At 37.4% G+C, this 12928-nt stretch overlaps 1 protein-coding gene across 1 annotated transcript in view; it reads right to left on the bottom strand.

The window, feature by feature from the left end:
• Positions 1-12928, bottom strand: part of LOC150089661 (uncharacterized protein ZK1073.1-like) — a 505123-nt gene that overhangs the window by 369644 nt on the left and 122551 nt on the right. The window contains exon 2 of the mRNA XM_090389582.1: positions 10199-10249. Within this exon, the coding sequence (XP_090245708.1) occupies positions 10199-10249 (51 nt within the window). The remainder of the gene's footprint in view (positions 1-10198; positions 10250-12928) is intronic.

Here is a 12928-nt window from a genome sequence, read left to right as displayed (position 1 = left end):
AGTTCATAACAACAGATAAGAACTGGTTATCTGGAGAGTATTACAATCGTACTAGTAACAACTTTAAATTTAGTTCAGGGTTCTGCACAATTTCCCCTGCTTTTTTTTTTTTTTTTTTTTTGTTTGGATATGAGAATGGATACGCTGATAATGCCACTAACCACACGTGAGAACGAGCCAGAATGATATATGTGTTTATTTTGAATGGCTCAGCATGATGGAGACCGCACATGTACCCGGGGACAGCAACTGTGCGTAATCTTTCTTCTAGAACTCCCATAAATATGTCAGCCTTTGCTTGTTGTAATTTAGCCGAGCTGTTGATTACTGGTAATGATCACAGTTAACCGTTTTAGAGTTTAAATCATTTTGAAGGAATATTTTAAATTTTAGATAGCATGACAACACGAAAGATTAGATCTTCTAACACTGCATCCAAAGCTGCAGCTGATTTATCATAGCAAGCTTATTCTTTCCCCCAAAAAAAGAACCACCTAGACCAGAGGAGTTTACAACTTCATCTGCTATTTTTATTAATTTTATTATTTAATTTATTTCTTTTTAAATATTTATTTTATTGTTTTTCTGCGACAGCCACATCAACTGCGCTGAGTTAAGAAGTGGACGTATATTTTTTGTGGGGAGCGTGTGGATTCGAATGGATGCAATTTATGTATCTGTTCAAGGATACCAGGACCGCGACCAATTTTGCAAATTCTGGGGGTTTTACAAATTTCAAAACATGAATCCTTTCCGTTTTTGTATTCAACAGAAATGAACCGAGTACACGTGGAAATTAATAATCTGCATTAACCGTTAGATGAAGGGTAAATCCGGGTAAATCCCTTTATTTCGACCACAGAATACATCAAACTTTTCTTAGCGCGAAATTTCCACTGGCAAAAGTGAGCGAAGAAAATATAAAATTAAACAGAATTATGAAAAACCCATTACCTAAATTTATCTGCATAACATTTTTATGGTTTCGCATATCGATCACCGCGATATTGCAGTATATTATTAGTCATATAGTGCAAGGAAGCCTGAGGCTTATGCCGCACCAGCCAAAAAAATTTCTGAGTTACCCAGAGAGAGAGAGAGAGTCAGAAGTAGGACTATATCCTACCTCCCTATGATAACAGAAGATATTAGATACTGACAATTTAACTATATCATCCACAGAGAGAGAGAGAGAGAGAGAGAGAGAGAGAGATCCGTAAATATGCATAAGGATTTATTGACAACTGATTATGAACAGATGAAAATAAACTGCTTGTAACGTGATGTCATGGGTATTTCTGAGATTTACCGCTTCAGACCCTGCATGATACTAAAGGTATTTCTATAATTGATCTGTAAAAGTATTCGCAACTTACAAACATGTGTTACAAGAATTGTTTCTCTTTGAACACAAGGAAAAAGGAAATCTTAGAGGAAAGAATGACTCCTCTTCTTGAGATCAACAACCCCAAATATTAAAAAGAAAATCTGTCAAATAAAATAAAAACAAATTAAAATAATAGAATATCCGTTTTGCATTCAGAAGATAAGTACATACACTATCGTACCCAAGTGCAAAGTGTCCATGATTTTTAAGTAAAGATAGTGAGTATGAGCGAAATATTATTGATAACAGGAATTGAACGAAGAATGAATAAAGCAATCTATTCGCTTTATTAACAATGTTTAGAAATAAATGTAAATAACCTACAATTTTTTGTTGGTTATTTATTTATGAATTACATTTGTGTGTAGTTTACATTGTTAAAGATAAATAACGAATAAAAAAAATACCTGTTAATATGACTCATCTAGGTGTACTCTTTTTTTAGATATTTGTCTTAGCACAAATTAGTCACTGGAACTGCTGATGTAAAAGAAACGCCCCATTCGATAACAAGCCCGGAAACTTCATCAAAGTAATTAATCTCCAAGCCCTTCGAAACCGCCAGTGAGTTTTTTTGCTGCTTACCTATACCCACTTCCTTGATATGACGTTATAGGAGAGGCATGTTTTCAGCGTTATCTACTCAGAATCATTAATGGTGACTTTGACAGAGAATGTAATAATAATAATAATAATAATAATAAGCAAATTCCAGGAATTTCGTTTATGGCTAGAAAGTATGCAGAAAAGATTTAAGAGTTACCAATTACAATGGGGAGGGGGGAAACAGTTTGTTCAATATAAACCGAATTATAATACTCTTACCTACATCCACTATCCCTAACCTAAAGGGTTTCTTAATGATAAATAAGTGGTCTATACTACAGCATTTATCAAGCTATGAACAGAAATGATTTTTTTTAAGTATCTGTTATTTTATTTCAGATTTTTTAAAATTATTATATTTCTATTGTATTAGTATATAAGAAAACCAAACAGATCGGCCCGCAATACAGCAAAGGAAATAAAAAAGTAAATAAGAAACCAAAAATTTTATTCGGAAACAGAATATGGTAAACTTCAATTTATAAACATTTTTCACAAAATTTTAATGAATGTAAAAAATAATTTCATTGAAAATACTTGTAAATGTTTGAACAAACTAGTAAAAACGCCTGTACTAAAATTTTACAGTTTGCTGTACAACAATTTTAACTAATAATAACTATAAAAATATAATATAACTATAAAAGACAAATTAAGGAAATAAATGGAAAAACTAAGCCGGCTCGCTTGATTTGGACGTATAGTTACTGGCTTAAAAAGATAATATGAGGAGGATTGCAACTATTAAACCAAAAGAACAATGTGACTATAAAGAGAAAATGCATATAAGAGAAACGTAAAGCCTGTGATAGGGATTGTTGTTGTTATTTGGTTTTTAGGAGCATTAGCAACTAAGGCCATAATGCTCCGGGGATATGCGGTGGTCATTCCCTGACCTTTCCGCATCCTCCGGATTTGGTGGTCACGGACCTGTGATAGGGAATGGGGCGAGATTGTGTGAGAGAGAATGACTCATTATTACTTTCTTTTTCTGGATATCGTGCTGAATATTTCCTCCAAAATTAACAGCAGTTCAGGAGACAATTGGAGTCAGAATTTAACAAAATGAAATAGGGAGATTTAAGCTAAGTTTGGTAGTATATCGTAAGCACCAAAGCAGCTGAAACTTTGAGGCGTCAGTTTATTCTTGTAACAGCGTGCATTATTCGGTCAGTCTACTTATTTACTAGAGAAATAACTAGTTTCCGGGAGAGAAATCCACGCAATTCTTCCCAGACACCAGCTAACTCGGCCACGTTTTGAGAAACTATGATTAAAGTACCTCACGTCAAGAGGAGAATTCGAATCCTAGCTTCTTCCACACTGTGCGGAATGTCAAATGTAATCACTGTGTTAATCGCGAGGACTTAAATGTTTGTGTTTATACATGTACTCCGGCACGACCACAAAAAATCATCAATACAAACTTTCTAGGGTCTTACAGGCTTACGGGATAAAGTGCTTGCAGCTTCCGAGCAGAAGATTGCGGTCCCTCGTTTCGAGGGATACGACACCGATTCTAACCCTCCTACAGTGCAGCTTGGTGTACCGCAATTCCTGAAGTGACTGCCACGTTGGTGAAACTGGCAGAAGACTAAAAAATCGAGTCTCTGAGCACGAGAAAGCAATCCATTCCGCGGACGTGGAACACTCAGCAATCGTTGAGCACTTCTGGTCTACACAGCACGATATCGACCCACGCCGCGACGTCGAGATTATCGACTGATTCCACCACTACAGCCGTCGTGTCTGGTTCGAATCACTCCACATTTCGTGTTGTAGCGATTCCTTTAATCGCAACAGAGGAGGTCGTATCCACCCCCATCACTGAAGCAACCATCCTCCAAAATGACAAGCGTTGGCACACGCATAGCCAAGGTTGCAGCTACAACCGCAAGCCTCTACTTCAACAACTAATTGTTGCCTGCACCGGTATCACGGGGTTTTCCCCTCGCATAACCACCATTAGCTGAGCACATGACATTCTGTACTTTTTTGTAATAACGTTTACAACTGAAGAAGGGCGTCATTTGTCCGAAAGCTATTGTGATTTATTACTTTTATCTTATTCCCAAGTTTATTACAGAATATTTTACTTCGAACCTGTTTTATTTTATCCGTTTCCTCAGCGATACTGCATTATTATATATTGTGGGAGAATAATTAAAATAAAATTATTAACTTCAATTAAGTTCCACCCTCTTTCTTAGTCATTGCGCTGTCTCTGTTTGTTCTCTTGTATTTTAATTCACACGTCTAAAACTGTCCATTCCTAAATCCAGTGTTTCTTCAAAACAATCTTAATATCTTTAACTTAATACACAGGCATTAATGCTAATTCTCACTTTCCATCGCCCTTTCTGGATTTATTTTAGTAAAACAGATATTTCTATTTTAATTTGTAAGATCTACATCTTACAATATCAATACAAACGTTAATCGTATTTAGCGGTCACGGGCTCGAACCCCAGTCCATTCAAAGAATGAATGCTACTGCACTCAGCTCGTAACCACTCGGCTACGTTCGACCTAAGTCAAGTAAAGTCAAAAGAGGAAGTTTTGGATTATATTTTTGGGCTGAGTTATCAGAACAAAGAAAACCGATAAAATTCCGACAGAATGAATAAGACTGTAAATGGCAATGGATTTCAATAACACGACAAATTAGATCCATATATATATTTATTATTTTTTTTTAAATTATATATATATATATATATATATATATATATATATATATATATTAAATGTTACAGTGGATGAAAAAAGGTTTTTAGTTGATGAAATAGTTTCAGTTGATGAAAGGTTAATAAGTTAGGTATAACAGATGCGCCTAAAAGCGCAAAGCAGCATTAAAGGATACAAGAGTATATATAAGTTTGTATTAATATATTGAAGTAACGTATGCATAAATGGATGTGAAAATTACAGAGTGCCAGAAGTTGGAAGGGTGAGGATAGTAGACAAGAAATGTGGTAGATAAAAGAAAGGTGAAAGAATGGTAATATTCTAAATGTTATGATGAATTAAGAAAATTATGGGCTGAATTACATAGCCAATAGAAGGTGGATGAACTGTAAAGTAAAATTAGTACAGTAAAATACAAATAAAAATAAAAAGTGGTACAGCTGTCATCAGATGTGGGGGGAAAACATTTGGATAATGGTCGAATACAGGCACGGAAAATGTGCAGAATCTGATGTCAGCTGAAATCTATGATCAAATTAATCCAAAAATTAAATAGAGAAATACGAATTATATATTAAAATAAATAAGAAAATAATAGGAAAAGCTAACATCAGTGGTAGCAGAAAAGCACAATTCACTACATGTTGCGTATAATAAGCTAAATTAAAATAAAATATTGCCAGTAACATGGCAGATCAGTAGAGTGAAAATTAACTGAACCAAATAAAATAACAAACAAACAAAAAATATGGGGGGATTAAAGAAGAAAAGGGTAGTGTCGAAGCAACGTTCCTAAAATAATTTAGAAATTAAGCCAATTAAGAGAAATTTAGCGGCACCCCTCGATGGCACCCGTTTCCGAATTATGTGAAATCTCACTAAGGTGGAAACGTAAACTAACATCATTACATGGCCAAATAAACTGAAAATTAATAAAATAAAATAAGATAGCCTGACCATTATGCCCCATCTCGACAGAGGACCACGAGGCCAATAATAGTCAGGGAATCACTGCGTTTCGAACGCTAAACAAATCCATGCAACGACGGAATGATACTAAGATCAAACCGCCGATGCAATAGATTTGCATAGCAGTGGTCCTCATGCAGCGAAAATTAATAAAACAGAAAGCCTAGTACATGGCAAAACCACACCACTGACAAAACAAGTTGAACTGAAAATATATAGAGACAAATTAGGCTATGGTCAGCCATGAAATACAGCGCTGCATTATCAATATTAATATTAAAGTTAAACTAATTATTTTAACTGACCTAAGATATTTATTTAAACAAATTATTTTTACTGACTTAAACAATCCTTACCTACATCATAGTATACCACGTGGGGCTGTACTTCATGTCAGAAACAGAAGCTATACCCACTTATTGCCGTTTCCTCCTTTGATTTCGGCGGCTGGCCCTCAAAAAGGGATCACAGGACGATCGGCACTAAGTTATTCTTATTATTTCTTATTATTCATTATTATCCTTTATCTTAGCTCCCGGGTTTGTTCACCGTGATTGCGATCACAGTTCCGTTCGCCCTTTGTTCTCCATAACTAGCGTTACCAGTCAAGTAACCATTAGCTGTTTGTTTGTTATTTGGTTTTTAGGAGCATTAGCAACTAAGGCCATATTGCTCCTAACCATTAGCACATTGCCTTTCACGATTACTAACTTACATATATACATATATCAGTCAATTAACAGACAAACAAACAAACCCCTAGCATTGTCGTTGTTATGGGTATTATTGCATCAGGCAATCATGTAACCATTCCCTGCCTGCAATAAAGATACAACTTTCTGGATTCCCCTTCCATTATTCTAACTATTATTCAGCGAGGTGAATGCTGAGGATTACGATGGATTCGGCTGTTAAGAATGTGTCCCTGTATCAGTATATGGACAGGGGCATACAAACTCTTGTGAGCCTATCCCAGTACAAACTCGATTTTGGACTCTCCTACTCTTTAATTTTATTGGTGCGATATAAGAGTGTCAAGGACGTCTGTATGCTCCCTCACCTCGTTGGCATGGTGCTTTGCTCCGGTCCACTTCTTGTTGTGATGGGATGAAAACTCCAATTGTTGGGGGTGGGGGAACGCAATCCTCACCGGGGATCGCCTAACGCAATCACCTGTTGAAAAATGTTAATTCTAAAAACCTTCAGAACATAATAGATTTTAAATTCGGTATGTCTATAGAATATTAAAAATAAGCATTTCTAATGTTTTATTATTATTATTGTAAGTTTTTATAATGGATTTATTTTCGTATTTTCTACAACACTGTGCTTAATCTTTGCATTATAACAGACAGGAGTTCTGTAACCCTTGCATCAGTACATGTTACTGAAATAAGTTGACAACTTTTATATATTTAATTTTAAGTATGATGCCAAACTGTTACGGTTAACGAATATCAATAATTATAATTGACTGTTAGAATCTCTGGATATCAATCAGAGCTTTAGCCTGGGAAAGGAAGCTGGTACTGCACGCTAACAAGTTGAACCGGAAAGCTTAACGAAGGTCGTTTCACAGAAAAACTAGAGGAATGGAAAAAACAATTGTGTTCACACAGATTTGCACACGAAGTAATTATTCGGCTTTCGGATGATTTAAAGAAAAATATACTGAGTTGAGGCTGAAGAGTAATGACATTTAGAACTTTTATTCCAAGAATTGTTCCCTAAAAATAAATAACAGTAAGAAATGTTCTTTTTTGGTCGAACACCTTTTCAAGAAATCTAATCATCCTCACCGCAACTCTTCGATACAGAACTAAGGAACTTAATAGTAATTATTAGTTACTAGTTCCTCTTTATGACTAATTTTATGGCTTTATAGTGAATAAACACCTCCATATTCTGTAAGCTTAATGAAAGAGCAGAAAGAAAGAACAATCAGATTAAGACTAGAAAGCGTAATCACATTAAACTGTAAACAAAGCAGTACAGAGACGGCATTTTTATATTGTGCATAGAAAGTCATCCTACTTATTCTTGACCATGGCTAACTCCTCTGGGCAGAGACGTTAATCATGTTTACCTCTACACAGTTACCTTAAAAATTTATATAATCCCGATATCATTTTCCCTAAGTCTTCACAGCTCTTAATCTGTTTCTGGATTCTCTCTTTGTTTAAAAAGCTGGACCTGACTACATATTTCCTCAACCTCTTCAAAGTCTAAAAATTCGCTCGGAAACAGGCAAGTAGGTAGCAACTGGATAATGTCAATGTGTGAGTTTATAGTCCACGTGTCAAGATCACCGAACATGTACTTAGGGTTGGTGAATATTACTCAGTTGACCTTGTAAAATGATCTTTGACCACCGCGTCTTTTTTTTTTTTTCTCTCTACCTCTCTCTCCTCAGATGCTTGCCTTCTTATTAACGTTTACTTGAATTCTGCAAAATATATCGGATACTGGTGATTTTTATTGCGTCTGGAACTACTGAGTTAGGTAAGTACGGTTTATTGTAGCTCTATCTGATTCTGACCGAAGTGTTGACATGAGAGAGATAAGTGCACGCAACTGCTTTATCTTCTTGAGCTGACATTTTGTTTGGTTTGTGATTAATATTTCTTTGGAAGCAGCTCCAGAAAAGTCTAGTATAGCAACAGAGCCCATTTTATATGTGCTAGTTCGTTTCATATTTTGTGTTCATCTGTTAATATAATAAAAATTCGTTTACAGAGTTATACATAATCATGAGCTTTATTACCGCTTCAGCAGACCTCTTAACCGTTCAATGATCTTTAACTGGTGTGATCTCTTAAACTGTCAAGAGGTTTGGAAGAAGGATAAGGGTAATCAAATAACATCTAGGTGCAGCATCATAACATGCTTAATACTGGTATAATTACAATATTCTTTATCGGATCTCAACATCTGTCACAAATTGAGTACTCAAAATCGCTTTAGTATTAGTAATGGCCGCATGGTGCAAGAAAGCCTATGGCTTATGCTGCACCAGCCAAAAAAAAAAAAAAAAAAATCCGAACAAAACAATGATAAAAATAAAAAAAAAAAAAAAATAATAATAATTAATAACAAAACAGGAAATTAAACCTATCATCCTATGCACTTCCCTTACCCGAAAGTACTGTCCAGATGACCTTTGAATTTCCCCAAATTGTCGGTCTCTACCACCCATGAAGGCAACTTATTCCAGTAATTTATAACTCGCTGGCTAAAATAAAACTTCCTGCAGTCCAATCTAAACATTTCCCCCCGTAACTTGAATTTATGTCCCCTAGTTCTAGCATCATTTATAATCTCGAAAATTTCGTCCTCATTCATTTTACTGATGCCTCTCAGAGCCTTAAACACCTCAATCAAATCTCCTCTAAGGTGTCTAGTTTCCAAACTCCGCAACCCACATATTCGAAGTCTTTCTTCATAAGGACGCCCTTTTGCCGATCTCACCAGGCGAGTTACCCGTCTTTGCATCCTTTCAAGAAGCTCGATGTCTTTCTTTAGGTGCGGTCTCCATACTTGAACACAGTATTCCAAGTGCGATCTAACATAAGCCTTATATAATGGGATTATCACGTCCCTGTCTCTACTTGCAAAAGTTCGATAGATCATCGATAGGACACAATGGGCCTTCCTTGCAATCTGTTTACAATGCTCAGAGAGTTTCATGTCTGACCATATCGTAACACCCAAGTCCCTTTCCTCCAGTACTGGGTTTAGTTGAACTCCACCAAGTGAATAAGTTATTTTGGGATTACTGTTTCCCAGGTTTTTTTTTTAATTTTTTTTTTATTTGGTTTTTAGGAGCATTAGCAACTAAGGCCATATTGCTCCGGGATATGCGGTGGTCATTTCCTGACCTTTTCGCATCCTCCGTATTTGGTTGTGACGGGCTCGAACCCCGGTCTAATCAAGAAGCGTGTGCTACGTACTGCTGCTGCTGCTGCTCCTTCCCACCTGGCTACCGAGGCGCCACTTCCCAGGTGTAACACCTTACACTTTGTTGGATTAAAGCATAGCTGCCATTTTTCTGACCAAAGTCTGTGAGCTTCCCCGCCCCCTGGCAAAGGGGGCGGGGAAGCTCACAGACTTTGGCTTTTCAAAACATGAAATCTCATGCAGTTTTAGACTATCATATGATGGAACTCACTGTGAGATGTTTGGTCAAATATCTGGAACGGTAGCCTGATGAGTGAGCATGTGTAAGAAATATTTTGGATGGAATGCTCTTCTTCACCCCTTATAAATAATAATACAATTACACACACAACGTAGTTATGTGGCTATTTTCATTGTATTCACATTTTGGCTTTGGAATCAAGTAGAATTCCAAATAATACTTTCGTTATTTAGCTTAACCTCAGGAACACTGGATTTTATAGAAGACAATCGGTCATTTAAGAAATTTTCAGAAGTATGAAATAAGCCTAATGGTAAGATATCATATTCTTATCCGATTATAAGCATTTAAACTCAGCCACTTGACAAATACTACTTTTTTTTAATTTCAATTTATAGTCGTAATCTTACCTGAACGTGGACAACGATTTTTCCACATTTCGGAGTTTCCATTTCATACATCTGCAAAGACAAAACAATGAAAATTAATCGTTATGAATGAGGCTGTTATGAGTAACATCATGTTATAAATTTAGCGTTTAGCCGCCATATATTTCTAATATACTTGTACTTCATCCTGGAAAAAATAATTGATAAATATTTTAAGTTATAAACATGGAAATGATGCACTAAGCGTAGCTTGGCAAATAATTGTGTTTACTGAAAGTTTTTTTTTTTTTTTTTTAACTTTGCATTTATATTCCAATAACAATCTACAGGGTCCAGTCACATTATTATGACCACCTACTTAGTATCTAGAATATGCGCCTTTCGCAGCATGCACCACAGGCAGCCGCTGTGGGAGGGACTCAATAAGTCCGCGGAAGGTTGCTACGGGTATCTGTGACCATGCAGACTGCAGTGCATCCCAGAGTTCCTGTAGGTTCCTTGGTGGAGGATCGATCCGTCTGATGTGTCGATCGAGGTGGTCCCATAGATTTTCAACTGTGTTAAGATCTGGGAAATTCGGTGGCCAAGGGGCATAGATTTTCAACTGTGTTAAGATATGGGGAATTCGGTGGCCAAGGGAGTAGCTTGAAGTCTTCATCGTGCTTCTCAAACCACTCACGGACAATTCTGGTAGCATGGCGCATTGTTTTGCTGACAGATACCATCGCTCCCAGGGAACACGGTCGACATGTACGGGTGTACGTGAACGGCGACGATCACGATCAATAGGTAACCATTTGCGTTTAGGGTGCCCTCCAGAGGTATCAGCGGACCCAAGCCATGCCATGAGAACATTCCCCAGGCCATAACACCCTGGCTGGTTTTCACTGGGACTCTATGGCACCTACCTCCTCACTGAACACAGACCCACAGAGACTGGCCAGCTCCTGATGTCACCCGGCTCTATAGAGACTACATAAATAAGAAAAATACATATACCAGGGAAATAGCAAAAAGAAAGAAAGAGACCTGGTCCAACTTTGTAAATGAATCAGGTAAAACGAATCCATGGGGATTACTATACAAGTTAGCACGAGACAAGACTCTCGCAACTGACGTCTTTGGAACAATCAGATCTGGTCAGCAGGAATCCTCTAACTGGACTGACTCAATTAACGCAATTCTCAACAAACTCTTTCCTGATGATAACCCCCTGGACGACCTTCCAGAACACAGTACAATCAGAAGTGACAATGAAAAATATCAAACGTCAGTGCAAATTGACCCATTCACAAAACTGGAACTTGAAGCAGTTCTTAAGAAGATTAACATCAAAAAATGCCCAGGACTGGGCATGGTGGAATATGCTTTTATCATCACACTACATAAAATTAATCCTGCGCTCCTGCTACTGTTATACAACAAATGTCTCTCTCACTCTTGTTTCCCACAAATCTGGAAGACTGCATGCACTACTCCGTCTCATCGCCAAGCCCAATAAACCAATTACAGAGCCGAGATCCTTCAGACCCATAGCACTTCTGGCCAACATGGGAAAAATCCTAGAACGGTTAATAGCTCTGCGCATTACAAATCTGTTTCTTTCTAGGAATCTGATCTCGCCTGCGCAATATGGATTTACCTCAGGTAGGTCCTGTGAGGAGGCCCTTTCAGACCTGGTCCTTCATCTTCCCACTTTTCTTTTCTTTTTTTTTCCTTTCTTTTTTTTTATTTTTTCTTTTTTTTTCTTCTTTCTTCCTTTTTAATATCTATATATTTTTTTTCTTTATTTTATTTATTATATATTCTTTTCTTTTATTTATTATTTATTTTCTTTTATTATTATTATTTTTTTTTACCAAAACCTGCACCACGGGTGAATGTTTTTTTTTTTTTTTTTTTGCTGAAGTCCTTCTTGAATCGGCCCCCAGAGGATCCTGGCCCACCTGCTGGCAACACCAGGTGAGTCAGAGTCTCTTTCGAGACGTTACGTGATATACTGGAACTGGCCCACCTTCCCGTGGTGTGGACGAGTACCCAGAATCATCTGTCCAGGTGACTGATGCTTCTGGGTAGCCAAGCGGCCAGAACAGAACAACAGAACACACACATAATACACACAAACCGACGTCACACACATATCTGGCCCATCTGTAGTGATACTGTTCTTCACAGAGATACGAGGCGGAGTTGAACGAATGTTCTAGGTGCCGCCCTTTACATATACACATGTCCACATGTCCACTGAACATGGCTCCTTTCAGAAAAAACTACATGACTTCGGAATTACAGACTCACCCTACTGCCACTGTGGAGAGGATCAGACGTGGGAGCACCTTGCCCACAGCTGTGAAATCTACGAGGATTTAATGAGGATCCTAATAACGAAACTAGGCTTCAACTACCAAAACCAAGAACACCTCACCATACAGAATGAAAAAAACTTACCGAGCCCTCACTCAATTTGCAATGGACTTATTCACTAGGCAGAAAGCGCTACCACCATCATAGTATCCGAATCAATAGGTCAAAACAACCATGGCTGCCAATTGTTGCTGAACATCGCTGAGCCATGGATACTAACGCCTTGGACCAACAAACCATCCGGAGTACAGAACCCAACTTTACCCCTCACATCTCGAGTAGTCAACTGGTCTCCCCACTTGGTTAGGACAACACTAGCGGTGCAATCAAAGACAGGGTCCTCACATAACTAAGAAATTCCTCATTATTAACTCCTGGACCAACTTC

The sequence above is a fragment of the Mastigoproctus giganteus genome, chromosome 2, assembly GCF_048544385.1.
Source record: "Mastigoproctus giganteus isolate SK-2022 chromosome 2, ASM4854438v1, whole genome shotgun sequence".
Lineage (NCBI taxonomy): Eukaryota > Metazoa > Arthropoda > Arachnida > Uropygi > Thelyphonidae > Mastigoproctus > Mastigoproctus giganteus.
Note: the sequence above shows the minus strand (reverse complement) of the source record. Positions and strands in the feature narration are given on the sequence as shown.